The sequence below is a fragment of the Pseudoliparis swirei genome, chromosome 9 (assembly GCF_029220125.1).
Source record: "Pseudoliparis swirei isolate HS2019 ecotype Mariana Trench chromosome 9, NWPU_hadal_v1, whole genome shotgun sequence".
NCBI lineage: Eukaryota > Metazoa > Chordata > Actinopteri > Perciformes > Liparidae > Pseudoliparis > Pseudoliparis swirei.
Genome location: NC_079396.1, coordinates 1,904,847 through 1,924,953, shown reverse-complemented (window position 1 = coordinate 1,924,953; position 20,107 = coordinate 1,904,847). Strand labels below are relative to the sequence as shown.

Here is a 20,107-nt window from a genome sequence, read left to right as displayed (position 1 = left end):
GGGGCTGAACACGAGTGCGGGACTCTGGCATCTTTTTATTCTTTTTATTCTTTTTGTTCTTTTTGTTCTTTTTATTCTTTTTGTTCTCCTCGCCTCGTGACAGGAAAACAAAAGACGAGCCTTCCTTTGGGAAAATGCCCCCAGAGTGAATCGTGAGGCCGTGAGTGGCCTTTGAAGTCGAGGAGAGAAAAGAGGAGAAGAAAGTGTCCACCCTCCTCTCCCTCCTCTTCCTCTCTCTTTGTGTCCCCTGTGAACTTGCTCTCCTCGGAGGAGGAGACACAAAGGCTCCTGGGGAGAGCAACGGGCCCCCAGAGCCACCACACACAGATCCTTTCACCCCGTGTGTGTGTGTGTGTGTAATCTATGGCTTCTCCCCTCACATTAACCGAGGAGGAATGTGACCGCTGAACATCGCTGGAGGCCGTCATCGATCAGGAGGGCAGCGTGTGTGTTTCTGGGAAATACACCAAAAATAATCACACAATCGTTTCTACATGAACTTACAAGTTGGGTTTGAATAATAAACTTTGAATTACAGGAAATGTATGAATTATATGGATTATAGATTAGAATGGAATATGTCTGCTTTTCTTTTTTCTTTTGTTGTTGTATTTTTTTTATTACTTTTCTATTTATAAAAAAAAAAGTTGTCATTTTCAATGATTTGTCGCGTTCTTTTTTGTTCAATGAAATTTGAAAAAATTGAATGAATAAAAAAAGGAAATAAAGAAGGGAATATTATATGTTATGTGTAGCTATGGTGAATAGATTTCCACTTGTTTTCCCTGGTGTTTATTATTGGACGATATCTTTTCAGGTTGCGAAGGGGCGGGGCTTATTGGAGGCATGCACATTCCTGCCAGGTGGCTCCTCCCACTCCCATGTGACGGCTTGAAAAGGGACAGCAAGGTGTGAACTCCCTAAACGAGGAGGAGGAGGAGGAGGAGGAGGAGGGGGGGGGGAGGTCCTTCCTACTCTTGAGAAAACTTCCTAGTTCACCTCCTCGGCTGTGACCTTTTGCTCCTTCAATCCCACCCACAATGACCCAGCATCCTCCTCCTCCTGCTCCTCCTCCTCCTCCACGCCAAGGATCACCACAGGAGGTGAACTTCAAGAAGCTCAGGAAGACAAAGCGACTCCAACAACAAAGAAACAGTTTTAGTTTCCACACAGAGACGTGACATCATGACGGAGCCGCGACACGTGCAGGTGTAGCTATGAAGGTGTAGCTAGTGAAGGTGTAGCTAGTGAAGGTGTAGCTAGTGAAGGTGTAGCTGGGGAAGGTGTAGCTAGTGAAGGTGTAGCTGGGGAAGGTGTAGCTAGTGAAGGTGTAGCTAGTGAAGGTGTAGCTAGTGAAGGTGTAGCTAGTGAAGGTGTAGCTGGGGAAGGTGTAGCTAGTGAAGGTGTAGCTGGGGAAGGTGTAGCTAGTGAAGGTGTAGCTAGTGAAGGTGTAGCTAGTGAAGGTGTAGCTAGTGAAGGTGTGGCTAGTGAAGGTGTAGCTGGGGAAGGTGTAGCTAGTGAAGGTGTAGCTAGTGAAGGTGTAGCTAGTGAAGGTGTGGCTAGTGAAGGTGTAGCTGGGGAAGGTGTAGCTATGAGTGACCACGTCACCAAGACCAGATAAACTCCGTGACACGTTATTAAATCCAGTGTTCAGCCTACAGGGATAAAGTTGAGGCTCCGCCTCCTGGGCATCGATTTGGGCCGCGGCTGAAAACTGACATCTGAGCCGTCTAACGGGCCCTGACCCCACACACACACACACACATACACTCTCACATACACCCCCCCCCCCCCCCCACACACACACACACACTCTAATCTACACTGCCCCGCAGATGTGCTCATTATTATGTAATTAGAATTCACACTAGTCAGCAGGCACAAGGCCATACGCACACACACACACACACACACGCCGTATCTTAGCTCATTATCCACTGGAGCACCTAGAGAGAGAGAGAGGGGGGGGGGGGGGTTCGACTTGTGTGCACCAGGCTGCGAATGCATAAGGGAGAGAGGGTGGGTGGGGTTGGGGGGGGGGGGGGGGGACTGCCAGTAACAGGTTGGAAGGTGTACGTGTGTACGTGTGTGTGTGTGTACGTGTGTGTGTGTGTACGTGTGTGTGTGTGTGTGTGTTTTCTGCACCACGTGTGTGTTGCAGTCAGGACCACATATGGGCATGTGCAACACACACTGTCCTGTCCAGTGTTGTACATTGATGCATGGTGTCTGTCTCTGCAGTCAAGTGTGTGTGTGTGTGTGTGTGTGTGTGTGTACGTGTGCGTGTGTGTGTGTACGTGTGTGTGTGCACGAGAGCGAGTGAGAGAAAATTAGTGTATATTTAGGCCGGCATTTCGATGCGGTGGGACTCCGCACTACAGGGTCCCCCCCCCCCTTCTGTTACCATGGAAACACGCCCTGCAATCCGTTTAACCTTTTTGGTTTTTACCTGCGTCCGATATAAATATTGTAGAAATATTGTAGCAATATTGTAGAAATATTGTAGAAATGTAGCATAAATGTAGCATACATGAAGTATAAATATAGTATAAATATTGTATAAATGTTGTATAAATATTGCATACATTTAGCATAAATATTGTCTAAATATTGTATAAATGTCGTATAAATATAGCATAAATATAGTATAAATATTGTATAAATGTAGTCTAAATATAGCATAAATATAGTATAAATATTGTATAAATGTAGTATAAATATAGCATAAATATAGTTTAAATATAGTATAAATATTGTTTAAATATAGTATAAATATAGTATAAATGTAGTATAAATATAGTATAAATGTAGTATAAATATAGTATAATTATAGTATAAATATAGTATAAATGTAGTATAATTATAGTATAAATATAGTATAAATGTAGCATAATTATAGTATGAATATGTCTGTGTGTTTATGCAATTGAACATAAACTAAACATCAAAACAAAACCAATGAGGACTAGAGAGGTGCTGCAGCACTTCATCCCTGGCAGAGGGGGCCACTTCCTGTCTGGACCCCGGTTTGAAGGGTTTTGGGGGCCACTTCCTGTCTGGACCCGGGTGGACGCCGGGCGGAGGTCGTTCCAGTTCCTCGGAAGAGGAAGGCCGGGGCCCCCATGACCCGAGCGGCCCCCTGGTCCTCTGGACCGGGAGATAAGGACCGCCAGGTCACGGTTCTGCTTTTCTGTCTTCGTGTCATTTCCATATTTTGAAACCCAGAGCTTCATCCTTCCGGTTTTACTTTGGTTGGTCGGAGTGAGACTCGAGGCCGACGTCATGCAGAGCAGCGCTCACACACCGCAGAGTTCTCCTTGTACCACAGCGCCCCCTGCCGGTCTGAAGAGGACCTTTAATGCAGAAACAAGGGCACCGTGACATTTACCCCTTTAGGTTTGTTTTGAATATGCAAATGAGGCATTCTCTTTCAAATGCTCATATTTTATGTTGGATTTATCTTTTTTGTAACTTCATGAATCAGAATATGAAAAGAAGAATCCATTTTCATGTTTTTAGGAATTAAACGTGCAAATCGGGCTAAGAACGATAAATATGAGGTAAAAACCCTTCAGGATGAACAGAGGGATGAAACTGGACGTCTGGTGGATGTAAAAGCTGCTTATCTCTATTTCATCTCCTTTTTTTGCTTCATAAACTCTCTTTTGTTATGAATTGTCCATTTGATATTCAAAAGAAGTTAGAAAAAGGGAAGACGCATCGAAGAAGAGGAGGCCCCTTTCCAGGAACTCCACGCGGCTCTTCCTCTTTCTGTAGAAGTCAAACTTTCAAAACAGTCCTCTTCCTCTTTTTTTGTTTTTATTTTGTTTGTTACAGCCTTACACTTAAGCCCCTCCCCTTTTCAGCGTCAGAATGGCGGGTGTTGGTGAACCAGTACAAAAGGGGAATTTCAGTTTTCCACCGTTCATCATTGTTATCCTTTTATTTCCGGCTCTGACTCATTTCACATTTCTGAATATGAACCAGTTGATTGAACTCAGAGGACGTCTGACAGAAGACGCCAGGGAGGTCAAACATGAGGCCCGAGGGCAAGAACCGGCCCTCCACAGGGGGTCCGAAGTCATTTCACTCAATTTGTTGAACGAAATGTTCTTTATTTGTCCACTGGGGGGCGCTGCCCCCTGAGAGTGGAGGGCCTCTGCTATTAGGATCCATTGAGCTCACTCAGCCGTGGAACATGTCTCAAATGAGATGAGAGAGTCTTGTGTCCCGGTAAGAAACCACCAGTCAGCCAATAGGAAGCCGGCCTGCTCGTGGTGGTCATGGAGAACAATACACATAAGGTGCTGCTCTGCACTGTAGGGAAGGGGAACATGTGGACGTGGTGGTCGACGTTGGTGTTGTTGGTCCAGGTGAGATTGAAGGGCCACTGTGTGGCCCCTGGACCAACGGTTCTGGGACTTTGCATCCTTATGGGGACAAAACACACGACCGCACAGCCGGAAGCAGCACAGGTAGGTGGAGCCTCCAGGAAACGAAGGTGAGTCAATAAGATGACGTCCTCTGGAGTGGTGGACTGTGTGTGTGTGTGTGTGTGTGTGAGTGTGTGTGTGTGTGTGTGTGGTTGTGTGTGTGTGTGCAGCAGGTCCTGTCACTTCAATGTCTCTGCTCTGCTACTCTTCTCCTCTAAGATTATAAAAGAGATGGATACCAGCCAATATGCCACACACACACACACACACACACACACACACACACACACACACACACACACACACACACACACACACACACACACACACACACACACACACACACACACACACACACACACACGTGCTTCACGGAAGTCATACCTTCAACAGGCCAACACTATTTCCGGTGGTACGAGGCAGACTGTGTTTGCCTGAAGCGCCACTAGGTGGCGACATTTCCCTTGCTTTGTTTTGGACAAATATACTTTATTAATGAGCTTCTGTCATGTCCGAGGAGTGTGTGTGTGTGTGTGTGTGTGTGTGTGTGTGTGTGTGTATCCACAAACAAAGGCAGAACAAATATGTATATATATATAAACATATATATATACATATATATATATATTCATATGTATATATATATGTATGCATATATATGTATATATACATATATGTTATATAAATATATATTTATATATATGTATATGTATATATTTATATATATTTATATATATATATGTTATATATTTATATATATATGTATATATATAATATATATATATATATATCCATGTTAGTTAGTCATAAATATTTCTTTTAATGAGACACTATAAACAAAGATTCAGTGACTGAGTCCTTTCTCACACTCCCCCCAGCCAAGTGGACAGAATACCGCGAAGCTATTCTGAGCCTCAGCAGTAGATCCACCACGACGCTCGTCTCCAGCAGCTCGTTGGGCGTGCCTGGCTGAGAGGTCACAGTACTGCAGCAGCTCGTTGGGCGTGCCTGGCTGAGAGGTCACAGTACTGCAGCAGCTCGTTGGGCGTGCCTGGCTGAGAGGTCACAGTACTGCAGCAGCTCGTTGGGCGTGCCTGGCTGAGAGGTCACAGTACTGCAGCAGCTCGTTGGGCGTGCCTGGCTGAGAGGTCACATAGTACAATCCCTGGCTGCCTGTGAAAGTCTCCATGGAATCCACATGCCACCATGTTAACCCACGGTGGGATAACTGCTCTGGCATAGCGGCGGCTCATACTCATGCCACACAATTATCTCAATTAGCACAGACACGGAGGCCTGAGGGGAGCGGCAGGCGGGGAACCATCAGAACACTAAGGGTCCTTAAATGGTTCCTTAAAAGGCTTTGTGGTTCTACGAAGAACCATCACCTACTGAAGAACCATTCTTTCATTTGAGGCACCTTTATAGGTTTTTTGAAGAACTAGTTTTCTAAAGAACCCTGGTTTGAAAGGTTTTTGGTGGAACCAGAAATGGTGCCTAAAAGAACCATTTTCTAAGGGACTTTGAGACACCTTTATAGGTTCTTTAAATAACTATTTATGAAAATGGTTCTTTAAAAAACCCTGCTTTAATAGGTTCCTGGTAGAACCATAAATGGTGCCTTAAAGAACCATTTTTTGAAGGTTCTTCGAGACACCTTTATAGGTTCTTTGAGAAACTATTTAAGATTATGGTTCTTTCGAGAACCCTTGTTTGAAAGGTTCTTTGAGGAACAAGAAATAGTGCCTTAGAGAACCATTTTTTGAAGGTTCTTTGAGACATCTTTATAGGTTCTTTGAGGAACTCTTTAAGGAAATGGTTCTTTAAAGAACCCTGGCTTGAAAGGTCTTTGTGGCACCAAAAATGGTGCCTTAGAGAACCATTTTTTGAAGGTTCTTTGAGACACCTTTATAGGTTCTTTGAAGAACTCTTTAAAGAACAATGGTTTGAAAGGTTCTACGTGGAAGCGCAGAAATGGTTCTTCTATGGCATCACTCGAAAGAAGCGTTTTTGGTTCCAGATGCACCTTCATCTTTCTGTGTGTGTGTGTGTGTGGGGGGGGGGGGGCAGCGTTCATGTTGTAACTCGACCTCCCGGCTGATGCTCCTCATCCCATAGTTTGATGTTTTCCTTGGCGGCGGCCCAGGAGGCATCGAGCATGCATCCTGAACATAACTCCTGCAAGCCAATCAGTGTGTCCACCTGTCACTGGGCCCGGATCACGGAGCCGTTTGGCTCCAGAACCACTGAGATCCCACGGGTCGCTCACCGACATGTGACCGGCTCCATGTGTCGGCTCTTCGGTCACACCGTAACAACCGTATGCTTCAAGTTTCATCAAAAAAAACGTCCGTCCATAGCCGATGTGAGAAGTCGACGTGGTGACGCCACCAGCTTGGATTTGGGATGTGACTATGTTGTTGTTGTTGTTGTTGTTGTTTTTGCAACCAATGAACAGAAGTTACCATATTTGGACTGCGGAGGACTGGTGTAGGACGCCATGTAGGGCTCTGTCAATCACAGTAAGCCCCGCCCCCAAAGCGTCCCCTGCTTCATGGTCTTTTTTACTCTAAATGACCATAAAGTATAAATGATGACATCATGCTGTATAAAAGAAGACTTGAAACCAGAGACTGAGACATAAACTCATGTTTACAATGTTTACTGAGGGAATACATCAAGAGAGAAGTAGAGTCACTATATAGACTTCTATACAACCAGAAGAGCCCCCTGGTGGCCAGGAGAGAGAATGCAGCTTTAATACATGAAGCTTAGACTTCTATACAACCAGAGGAGTCAGTAGAGAGAATGCAGCTTTAACACATGAAGCTTAGACTTCTATACAACCAAAGGAGTCACCCCCTGGTGGTCAGTGGAGAGAATGCAGCTTTAACACATGAAGCATAGACTTCTATACAACCAGAGGAGTCGCCCCCTGGTGGTCAGGAGAGAGAATGCGGCTTTAACACATGAAGCATACACTTCTATACAACCAGAGGAGTCGCCCCCTGGTGGAAAGGAGAGAGAATGCAGCTTTAACACATGAAGCATAGACTTCTATACAACCAGAGGTGTCACCCCCTGGTGGTCAGGAGAGAGAATGCAGCTTTAACACATGAAGCATAGACTTCTATACAACCAGAGGAGTCACCCCCTGGTGGTCAGTGGAGAGAATGCAGCTTTAACACATGAGGCATAGACTTCTATACAACCAGAGGTGTCACCCCCTGGTGGTCAGGAGAGAGAATGGAGGTTTAAAGACACTACTGCATTGGCTTCACTTGTCTGACTGTGAACTATGAATTAACTTCATTATTTAGAGGATTATTAATCATCTTTTCACAAGAGGGTCTAGAAGGTTCTATTCCTCATCTCTCATTGAGCTGCCGTGGAATGAGCCACCGGCTAACTGGTTAGTTAAATAAGAGCTTCACGGATTGTCCTGAAAGTATCCCATTGCCAGTTGCCAGAGCAACACATAGAAATACATGTTAAAGACACGTCACATGTGTTGGTACTTGTGTAGTCAACGACTAATAAGTGCACATCTATAAGTAAGATTGGAAAACAACTCGACATGTATGGTCCCATTCATCAGCGGACGGGGAGCGGCGGTCAGAGGTCAGGAAAGCTGTCCCCGGGTCGTCTGTAACCGAACCCCCGCAGCCTGTCTGCTCCTCCTCCATCAACACCGTCCACTCACGCCTTTCTATATTAAGGCCCACTGACCGCCTCCCCTTGTTTGACCACCAGGGCGCTGTAGGGGATGCTGTAGTAACATTACACATGCGCCGCTCGGCGAGCTCCGGTTACCGCTGAGTTGGCACTACAGTCCGTGCATTGTGTTATGTGTCAAAACAAACATTTGTTAGGAGTTGTTCTTCATGTTTATCTCATTTTTATGCGTATTTATTGCCAAATAAGATCGCTGGTGAGGAATCAATATGGGAGAAGTAGAATTTGTTGATTAATAGATTAATAACCTTTTTGAAATGTCCAAACAGCTGCATACGGTAACTTTACACTGTGTCACCAACAACATTCACCGTGTCCATGAACTGCTTCTGAAGGAGAATCGTTTTGAGGATCATGGAGACCAAAATCAACCATCTGGGGCGGAAAAACAACAAGAAAACAACGTTTACACAGATAGATCCTTCTGGAGGATCAGGAACCTTCAGATCCTGAAGAATGTAATATGTAATGTTGCAGCCGTGTATGAATGTGTGTGTGTGTGTGTGTGTGTGATTGATGGAGAAGATAAAGCCTCTTTCAGCACGGGTTGGACGGCCAAGATGGAGTTACTCACGCCCAAGAACCCAACACCCGAATCATTCGTGATTAATGAATCTTTTCATGGAGTTTCTGTCCACGACTTCAGTTCCCTTCGTGTCGGCCCCCCCCCCCCCCCACCCAACCTTCATGTCGGGGTCCAAGCGACTCAATCTGAGGTAATTTATCAGAGGCCTGACGGTATTTAATGAGACGCTCCAACGCCACCGCTTCTTTTATCGTCTGTTTTTAAAATGTCATTTATTATTACGTATTTCACTCCGCGTCGTGATGTCAGGAGTTATTATTCATTTTTGTTTCTCAGATATAAGAGTTTACATCGTGACTTTGTGGTGTAAACATTAGCTCTGTTGCTGCTCTAGAAACATTAGTTATTTATATTATTATTATTATTATTATTTTTATATTATTTATAAAATAAATTCTAATCCTTTAAACCATTTTTAAAAATCAAAATGTTTCAAAAATAATAATTATTAATTATTAATAAAAAAATAACGTGAATGTGAATATTGATGAAAACCCTAACCTAAACCCCCGAAGCAGTTTTGAGTATTTATTCGTATTGTATTAATAAATATCCTGACAGTATCTCAGTTTCCCTCAGCTAAATAAAAAAAGCCACATAATTCTCTGGAGAGTTGCTGGAGACCAAAACCAGAGCTACAACTTCCACTTACATTTACCTAGTGACCAGAAACAGGAACATTAATGTTTACCAAGTCTTTCAGTCCCCAGTGACGACAACTCCACTTCATGTTTTGTCGTGACACAGCTTCAAGCACAACGCCTCATTTATGTCTTAATCGTGTCTCCATCATGGGAATAATTGATTGTTCACAGACTTTAGCCAGTCTGAACTGGTTTAAAATAAAGTCGCCCCGTTTCTGCTGATGAACTTTCCATGATGTGGATCTGGAGCGATCATTAGTTGGGTTTGATATTTCCTCTCGTTAGTTTTGGAATTGATAGCCGTGGCTTCATTTTCCCTGCACGGCAAAAACAATATTAATGATGGAAAATAGCGACGCTGTTCTGCGCTGACAGCTGAAACGAAACTCCCTGGAGTATCTTTCTTCGAATTGATCTCAAGATGTTGGCCAGAGGAACTGCAAGAGCACGATGACGGGATGGGAAGTCGGGACGGGCACCGAGATATCGGACGTCTGGCGCCTCGAAGACCCTCAACCATCCAGGGATGTAAAAGATCCCAAAAATGACGTGACCCGACGTCTGTGGTGACAGCGTAACACGATAATCACAAACTCCACGACACACATTTAATCCCGCCTGGCACGAGCACCAGAGAGGGTTGATGTTGGTGGACGGCTGGAGCCAAGCGACGCCTTTAGACTCCATGTTGGGGAAGAAATCGATACAGAAAGGCACATCTAAGCTAATGAGCCGATTTGAACATTCAGAACGTCGATCTGAGTTAATGTCCGACTACTTTTCCTCCGGATGGGTCCCCCGAAGGAGCCCACGTCTCATATCAGTTACTTCCAACTACCAGAGAAAGCCAACATCCCGAGACTGCATGTGACCCCTCATTAACCCACCACAGAAGGGTTGTTTGGGAGTTGTTCCTGATCCGATGTGAGGTTTTGCGATGTCTATATGTACAGATTGTAAAGCACTCTGAGACAAATTAGTAATTTGTGAAAACGGGCTATACAAATAAACTGAACTGAAGTGAAACTGAACTGAACAGCCCTGCAGAGACCCACACACCGAAGGATCCGTGTCTTGGTCCCGTGGGCGCTCGGTTGCCCCCAGAATAACTCTCAGAGGTCACACTGTCGAGTGATCTCTCGCCGTGAATGAAAACACAGGCCAACACCCGGACAACGACACACTCACAGGTGCACACAACACCCCATTAGGCCTGCGGGCGACGCCTCGGGGGATTTGTCTGTTTGCGAGTGCCGCGGCGCGAGTGCATTCATGGCATGCAGGCCAGGCCGTGTGTTGAAGTGGAAAGTTCTAATCGACAAGCATTTCGATGTTTCTCTCACGTCCCCATTCATCCGACACTGTAAACACAGTGTGAGATAATCCCGGCATTGCATTTACGGTTGTGTCATTTTCTGCCGCGGGTTTAGATGAGCGTCGTTAAAAATAGAAATCTGGGTTACTCTCGGAACAAGCCTGAGCTTTTGACTCCGTCTCACAGTTCTTTATATGGATTTCTTTGCCGATGACATGGTGCTTTTTCAGAGGTACCACACACAAGAACACAAGACGGGAAGTCGACATGCAAACAGCTGTGTGAAGATTACTTCACACTTCAAGACTTCACCTTGACTCCTCACCTGCCGAGACAGTTACTGCAGCTTCATAACAAAAGCAAGAGGTCACAAGCGAACAGCCTTTGGATCGGGGGATGGAAGTCAGAACACAAGTGCTACTCATGTACAATTATTCCCAGAGACGTCCCAGTTATCTAGTAGGTTACATATGTGGGGGGAGGAGTTGACAATGAACATACGAGCCACAACAACATCAATAAGCATAACTACGAGCAGAGTTACACAGATTACTTGATGATAGATGTATTACGTGACCCTGTTACGCCCCTTTTGTTAGGGCGAGGGGGGGGGGGGTCAAGACAAGGCCAAGTTCAACCATTTCAACCTTTTTATCTAAAGCTCCTGGTCAGGAACATTGTTAACCTCAGCCTTAGAACAGGGACTACGAGGACCCCATTGGATAGAATGAACAGGGAATATGAGGACCCCATTGGACAGAATGAACAGGGACTATGAGGACCCCATTGGACAGAATGAACAGGGACTACGAGGACCCCATTGGGTAGAATGAACAGGGACTACGAGGACCCCATTGGGTAGAATGAACAGGGACTATGAGGACCCCATTGGACAGAATGAACAGGGACTACGAGGACCCCATTGGGTAGAATGAACAGGGACTATGAGGACCCCATTGGGTAGAATGAACAGGGACTATGAGGACCCCATTGGGTAGAATGAACAGGGACTATGAGGACCCCATTGGACAGAATGAACAGGGACTATGAGGACCCCATTGGGTAGAATGAACAGGGACTATGAGGACCCCATTGGACAGAATGAACAGGGACTACGAGGACCCCATTGGGTAGAATGAACAGGGACTATGAGGACCCCATTGGGTAGAATGAACAGGGACTATGAGGACCCCATTGGACAGAATGAACAGGGACTACGAGGACCCCATTGGGTAGAATGAACAGGGACTACGAGGACCCCATTGGGCAGAATGAACAGGGACTATGAGGACCCCATTGGGTAGAATGAACAGGGACTATGAGGACCCCATTGGACAGAATGAACAGGGACTACGAGGACCCCATTGGGTAGAATGAACAGGGACTATGAGGACCCCATTGGGTAGAATGAACGGGGACTATGAGGATCCCATTGGACAGAATGAACAGGGACTATGAGGACCCCATTGGGTAGAATGAACAGGGACAATGAGGACCCCATTGGGAAGAATGAACAGGGACTATGAGGACCCCATTGGACAGAATGAACAGGGACTATGAGGACCCCATTGGGCAGAATGAACAGGGACTATGAGGACCCCATTGGGCAGAATGAACAGGGACTACGAGGACCCCATTGGACAGAATGAACAGGGACTACGAGGACCCCATTGGGCAGAATGAACAGGGACTATGAGGACCCCATTGGGCAGAATGAACAGGGACTATGAGGACCCCATTGGGCAGAATGAACAGGGACTATGAGGACCCCATTGGGCAGAATGAACAGGGACTACGAGGACCCCATTGGGCAGAATGAACAGGGACTATGAGGACCTTCAGAGGTTGCAAAAATTCCCAGTAAATTGAGATCATTTACTGAAGTAAAAGTAGCATTACCAGATCAAAAATAATACTGAAGTACTGTATTGAATATGTTAATTAGTAAAAGTACCTTTAGAAGCCACTAGGTGCTAAAAGATCCAGCAGTCCCTCGAGCTTGTGTCGGTCAAGAGAGCCAATTGAAACGCAACGAGTCGGTCAGAGTTTCATGTCGACATTGAAGTTGAGTTGATTGATTCACGACGTCCACTCACAACAGATTCCACTTCAGCCTTTGAGCCTTAGAGCCAACGTGGACCGCGTGGTGGCGTGGCCTGTTCTCGTTGACTGATGTGTGTTCTCTAGAGGAGCAGCTGGTACACGGGCACACTGACAAACACTAAACTACACCCCCGCTTCTACTGCTTGATTTATGGATCAATGAGGAGCTGAATTTGACATATTTCATAAACTTTTAGCTTCTTCTTTAACAATTCATGAGGTCATAAGTTGTTCATAGTCTGTAAAGCATCTATAAGTGTACAACTATAAGTGCATGTGATGTTACATTTGAAGTCCCTAAAGTTTGAACCGAGCATGTGAAATTATATTATGACATCATGTGACAGACCTGTGACAGCTAAGTGCCAGTTGTTATCAAAGGTTAAGCCAATGTTTCTCATATGCATTTTTTACATCTGCAGCTGATTATACTGTATGTCGGCCACTATGTGTGTGTGTGTGTGTGTGTGTGTGTGTGTGTGTGTGTGTGTGTGTGTCTGCCCTATGCAGAGGCAGTTTGTGATCAGTTGTCAAAGCGTCCCTATCTGACAACAGAGCTGCGAGTTGGGCAGTCTGCACGCTGACCCCTGAAGCAGCAGCAGCACGAGAAAGGTGGAGGACAGACAGGAAAGTGCAGGACAGACGGGAAGGTGGAGGACAGACGGGACGGACAACGTGTGTTTAGTTGAGTTTTGTCTCTTTTCAGACTCCAGTGACTTACTTGGGAACCAATAGAAAAGAGGTAAGAAGTGACCCGGATCAATATCTAATGATGGTACCGTAATGTCCAACTCTTCTACGAGTGAATGCTGTTAACGGTTTAGTTTTATTATCAGGATAACACAATATGCATGTCATCATATAGTACAACATGTAATATGTGATGATGGTTTTCTTAAATTAATGATGGACAAATTACCATATCGGCTAAATGTTTACTCATAATCAAACTCAATTTCTTTATACATCTTATTGACACTTTTCTGTTTCATATTATTCAATAATTTAAGAATTCAATGTCATATTTTCCATGTGCACTTGTGATCTGTGTATTTGTGTATTTGTGATACACTCATTGGGTCTGCATTCATTAAGTGCTACAAAAGACTACAATATGTATGTCATCATATAATACAACATGTGATACGTTATGATGTTTTTCTTAAATTAATTATGGAAAAATTACCATATTGGCTAAATTTGTTTTAAAAAATCTAACTCAATGTTTTTAAACACCTACATGCTTTGCTGTTTCAAATAATTAAATAATTTAGCGATTCAATGTTATATTTTCCATGTGCACTTGTGATCTGTGTATTTGTGATACACTCTCTAAAAGACTAAAAAGTGCTAGAATTAAGAATTTGGGGAAAAAGAGAAAGAATGGAAGTTAAGAAAATAAATAAATATGTAAACATTGAAAATGTCCACGTGTCAAAACTATAAGCAAAGTCAATTACTGAGGTCGTCACCTTACTGCTGAGGAAAGCCATCTATGTGTGAGCGCTCAGCCCTAGACGTGTGTAACGGGTCGGTTCTGTCCAGATGATCCAGCTGGGCCTGGTGGACGGCAGCCTGATCGACGAGCTCATGGAGCTGACGGCTCAGAGCATCGGGCGGCTGGAGATCCACGAGCACTTCAACGTGGTCAAGGAGATCGGCCGAGGGAAGTACGGCAAAGTGCTGCTGGTCACGCATCGCTTCAGGGGTACGAACTACTACGTCTTCTGGGGGAGAAAACGCGATTAGTTATCTCCACAGAGATTTAATCATGTGAATACAATATTTTACATTTAAACTCTTTTTCCCTGAAAGAAACATACGTCTTGATGTGTTTTATGACTCAAGCACATCGTAACGTACACACAGAACCATGAAGGAGCATCTGGAACTGAACATGGTTCCTCAGTCTGAGGAACCATGTTCAGTTTGAAAGATTCTTCATGGAACCAGAAATGGTTCTTCTATGGCATAGAAGAACCATTTCTGGTTCCATGAAGAATCTTTCAAACCAGAGTTTTTTAAAGAACCATTTCCTTAAAGAATTCTTCAAAGAACCTATAAAGGTGTCTCATGGAACCTTCAAAACATGGTTCTTTAAGGCACCTTTTCTGGTTCCACAAAGAACTTTTTAAACCAGGGAGAACCATTTCCTTAAAGAGTTCTTCAAAGAAGCTTTAATGGTGTCTCAAACAAATAATGGTCCTTTAGTAGGTGATTGTTCTTCGTAGAACCACAAAGCCTCTTAAAGAACCATTTAAGAACCATTATTTGTCTGTGTGTACTAATGTTGGTGGTAGAAATAAATAAAGTAAACAATGAGTGACCACATGTTTTAGACATTTGTTTTTTAGTAAAAGAAACGTCAGAAACTAAACAAATCTTTGTTTGCAATGTTGCGTAAATGAGCTGAAAATCCCCCAAAAATGTCAGAGCGCTCCAATCTGCAAATACATTGTAATTCATAAAACACAAAGTTGAACTGGAGAGAGAAAGATGAGTGGAGTAATCACACTGAACAGAGAAGAGGGGAGAAAAGTACCAACACAAGAATACAATATAAACCCGATGAGTGAATTTGGGGTGACCTGGTTTAAGTTTAAGGTTGTAGAAGAGATACCCAATGATACACCAGATAATCGTTAGCGCACAGATGAAATAAGATGAAGAGGATGTGCATGAAGTAAGATGAAGAGGATGTGCATGAAGTAAGATGAATACGATGTGCATGAAGTAAGATGAAGACGATGTGCATGAAGTAAGATGAAGACGATGTGCATGGACGGTGACGGTGATAACGGCGTGATGCATGACCTTCAGGGACTCCCATGGCCTTGAAGGTGATGCCCAAGGCCTCCACGAAGCTGCAGGGCTTTCTGCGCGAGTACTGCATCTCCTTGCACCTGTCCTGCCACCCCTGCATCGTGGGCCTCTTCGGCATCGCCTTCCAGTCCGACGAGCACTACTGCTTCGCCCAGGAGCTCGTCATCGGCAGGGACCTGTTCGCCATCATCCAGCCCAAGGTGAGTCAAAACATGGACAAGACCGAGAGACGACCGGGGGGGGGGCAGACAATGGGTTGTGGCAGCATGAAATGTGCATCACTTGCAATCCCTATCCTCAAGGTCTCAAGGTCTGACAAGGTCATACCGTCTGTGTCACAGTACGTATGCCAGAAAGTCCGGAGGCTGCACATTTGGATCCTTTCTTTCTTTCTTTAAGAGGTGCTTTGTGATGTCACTTTTTCACTCCTTTACTAATGACTAGATGATAAAGAGCCCCATCCCTCCTTTGTCCGTGTTCCAGGTGGGCATCCCAGAATCTTCCGTAAAGCGCTGCGTCCTCCAGATCGCCAGCGCCCTGGAGTTCATCCACAGCCACGGCCTGGTCCATCGCGACGTCAAGCCCGAGAACATCCTCCTGCTGGACAATCGCTGCTGCCAGGTCAAGCTGGCGGACTTCGGGCTGGCTCAGAAGAGAGGCACCATGATCCGCTTCATCACAGGGACGCTGCCCTACATGTCCCCGGAGCTCTGCACCGTGGCCCTGACGGAGGGCCAGAAGGAAGTGAGCGCTCCTCCGATCAGCGTGGAGCCCAGCCTGGACACCTGGGCCTTCGGGGTGGTCATCTTCTGCATCCTCACGGGCTACTTCCCCTGGGAGTGCTGCCTGGACTCTGACGAATTCTACCAGGAGTTCGCGGACTGGTGCCGAACGGAGGAGACGCCGCACGACGAGGAGGAGGAGGTTCCCCCCCTGTGGAAGAGGTTCACTCCGGAGGCCATGGAGATGTTCGGGAAGCTCCTGGCCCCGGATGTAGAGAAGAGGTCCACGGTGGGGGAGGTGAGAGCGTACGTGGAGAAGGACTGGCTCAGGGAGGGGAACGGGATCCAGCCGTCAGGGGAAAGAGTCGGCGCCTCCGGGGAGAAGCCCGGGTCTGGAGAAGCGGAGGCGGCGCCGGATGCTCAGTGACGGGTTGCATTTAGCTTCCATACGCCGAAGCAGCCGGGCCCTGTACCAAAACATGGTGTTTACATCATGGAGACACTTGGTTCTGGATCTTGTGACACATTTAAAAAGACAAGAGTAGTCAGAGAGCAACAGGAAGTTCACAGAAGCTGAACTTCCTGTTGGGTAAATATTCAGATCCATCATTTAAGCTAAAGACCTGCATTCAAAATTGTACTTCATGTCGTACACACAGAAAAATAATGGATCTTAAATGGCTCTAAGGCTTTCCGGTTCTACAAAGGACCATCACTTACTGGAGAACCATTTTTTTCGTTTGAGGCACCTTTATAGGTTCTTTGAAGAATTCTTTAAGCAACCAGAAATGGTTCTTCTATGGCATCACTCTGAAGAACCATTTTCGGTTCCAGATGGCACCTTCATGTTTCTGTGTGAATGAGCAAAATACTTACTTACGAACTTTTCATCTGCTGGGTGAGAGGGTTAGAGGGTTAGGGGTTAGGGGGTTAGAGGGTTAGCGTTAAGCCTCTAACCCCCTAACCCCTTCTTGTTTCAAACCCGGAAGAAACAGCGGTCTTCTGGGTGAGAGTTCTTCTGGGTGAGAGGTCTTCTGGGTGAGAGGTCTTCTGGGTGAGAGGTCTTCTGGGTGAGAGGTTTTCTGGATGAGAGGTCTTCTGGGTGAGAGGTCTTCTGGGTGTGAGGTCTTCTGGGTGAGAGGTCTTCTGGATGAGAGGTCTTCTGGGTGAGAGGTCTTCTGGGTGAGAGGTCTTCTGGATGAGAGGTCTTCTGGATGAGAGGTCTTCTGGGTGAGAGGTCTTCTGGGTGAGAGGTCTTCTGGGTGAGCGGTCTTCTGGATGAGAGGTCTTCTGGGTGAGCGGTCCATGTTGGTCGGACCCCCCTCGCCTCACTCCATGTGGGTATTGGACTTCGTGGATAACGTGCACAAAATAATTTGGATACCTACAAATAACGGCTCATTATCATAAGACCAGCCTGACTGAACGTATGTATATATGTATATATGTAGTATATTTAGATTGTTATTCCTGATGCAGTAAAGGGAAGTAGGGTGTTGCTGGTGAGTTGGTAAGACGTCATACTTACTGTACAGAACACAGGAGGAGAGGAGGGCATTGAGACCCTCGGAGGGGACCAGGAGGAGCCCCTGTGTGGGGGTCCTGGTTGGTCTTTGGGTCTAATGGAGGACCCGTGAGGATGCATCACGTGATCACGTGTTTTGATCTGCGATGTCAGATTAATGTAACATGTACAATATTGTGTAGTTTCTGAGTATCGTATCAAATGTCATCAATTGTAAATACGTGCATTCAGTACTGGTCACGTTGAATCCTGCTGTGTGGAGACAGGAGTGTGTAGTCGGTAGCTCAAAGTCAATAAATAATAAATCTGTGATTTGATTGTGAATATCTTTCAATCAGCTTTCAATTATTTATTTTTCATTTCTATTTCTCTGTTTATATATATATATATATATGTATATATATATATATTGGATCTAAATATTTCATTTAGCAAAAGTCAGAAATTGGTGGATATAGTCTAATAAATTCAGAAAAATATTTCAATGGTATGGAAAAATAATTGTGTGCACAGGTGAGGAAGTACCTTTGCTTCCGTGACCCCCCCCCCCCCCCCCCCCGGCTAACATGTGGGGGCTCTGGCAGGGTCTGTCAGCACCAGCCGGTCCCTCACGGGCGCCCCTACTCATGTTAACATTGGTAGTGAGCAGCTGCCCCTTTGCCCCCCCTCTAAGGAGAGAGGGGGGAGGGGGGGCAAGCAGGGGTGTTTCGAGCAAAGCCAGATAGTTTGGATTGTGTTGTTGTTGTTGTTGTTTGTGGTAAATGCAGGGCAACATCACAGCTAATTAATATAAAACAAAACATCAAAGGCACTACATATGCAAATTTGCTGTAAAGCTAGAATCTGGTACAGAGCATCACATGGTAAAGATCTGAATAATAATACTACTAATAAATAAAGTTGTGTCAATGTTACGTGAGATGTTATGAGACGAGGGTCGTGAGTCGCTGTGTGAAAACGGCTGAATGTGCTGTGTATCAAACTATACACGACAGAACATAAAGTTTGATACTCAACATCGGAGCCGTTCCCAAAACCTCTCGGAGTCTCCAGGACCAAACCTAAAGGTGGAGCTGCGGCACAAAGCCGTCGTTAGCATGATGCTAACACCGCGCAGCGCCGCCAACGAGGTACACGGATCGCTCCACAGCCGACCGAACTGTTATCGGACAAGTTCAGGAACACTTTGACGTCTTTGGAAGTCAGTTTGTTTAGTAGCCGAGCGTTACATGAGAAGATCGGTACTATAGAATCCGTAGATAAAGAGCCAGGAGGGTGTTAGCTTAGCTTAGCTTAGCTCACAGACTGGAAGCAGGCGGATGCTTCCGGTCTTTATGGCATAACAATTTTGTTTCTTATAATTTCTAATTCAAATGTATTTTTATTATATCTATTTATTCTTAACTTGTGAATGCAACGTTTTTATTTAACCCTTGTGTTGCCTTAGGGTCATTTTGACCCGAATCAATATTACACCCTCCCCCCGCCTTAGGATTAATTTGACCCCATTCAATGTTTAATGTCGGTGTTCTTTCGGTAGTCAACAAACAAACATAAAGTGCCTCACACTTAAACTTGGAAAACAATATTAATTCTAATAATTTTCTGGAGGTTTTAATTGCTGGCGTCAAATTGAACACAAAGGGTAAAATATGTTAGTAAATATAAAGGTAACAGGAGGGTGAAACATTGAATCGGGTCAAAATGACCCAAAGGCAACACAAGGGTTAAATGTCTCTTTCTTTACTTCTGTGACATTGTTCTTGTTTTCCTTTTTTAAACAGACTCAGTTCAGCGTTGCTCAAATAATCCAAATTTACTTTTTTACGACGCAAATTACAAATAAATTCGTTGAATCGTGAAATCAAAGTCAGACTTGGGAGCGTCCCAACTGCCAAGTGGACGGACCCTGGTGAGCCGTTCCCCTGGTTTCCAGTCTTTATGCTAAGCTAAGCTAACCAGCTGCTCGCTGTCATCGAATTCAGCAAATATTCCTTTTAGAAAATAAAAACACATGAATGTGACCATAACATCTGGATGTATCCATTCTTGTAATCCTCCACACACACACTGTAAGAGTTTACGCTAGCAGCGGTGTGATGTTATACACTATTGTTCACATTTATGTTTTTCTAGCAATCAAATTTACAAACTACTGCAAAACTAATTTCTCGAAAAAATATTGAATAAATCATCAAATTACAACAGAAGTGATTCTTAA

At 44.9% G+C, this 20,107-nt stretch overlaps 1 protein-coding gene across 1 annotated transcript; it reads left to right on the top strand.

Annotated features, from left to right (window-relative positions):
• The first annotated feature begins 4,396 nt into the window (after positions 1-4,396).
• On the top strand, positions 4,397-17,227 carry si:dkey-8e10.3 (serine/threonine-protein kinase SBK1). Its single transcript, XM_056422929.1, has 5 exons — positions 4,397-4,475; positions 13,372-13,558; positions 14,362-14,524; positions 15,637-15,839; positions 16,123-17,227. The coding sequence occupies exons 3-5, from the start codon at positions 14,362-14,364 to the stop codon at positions 16,786-16,788; spliced, it is 1,032 nt and encodes a 343-aa protein (XP_056278904.1). The 5' UTR covers positions 4,397-4,475; positions 13,372-13,558; the 3' UTR covers positions 16,789-17,227.
• The last annotated feature ends 2,880 nt before the right edge of the window (positions 17,228-20,107 follow it).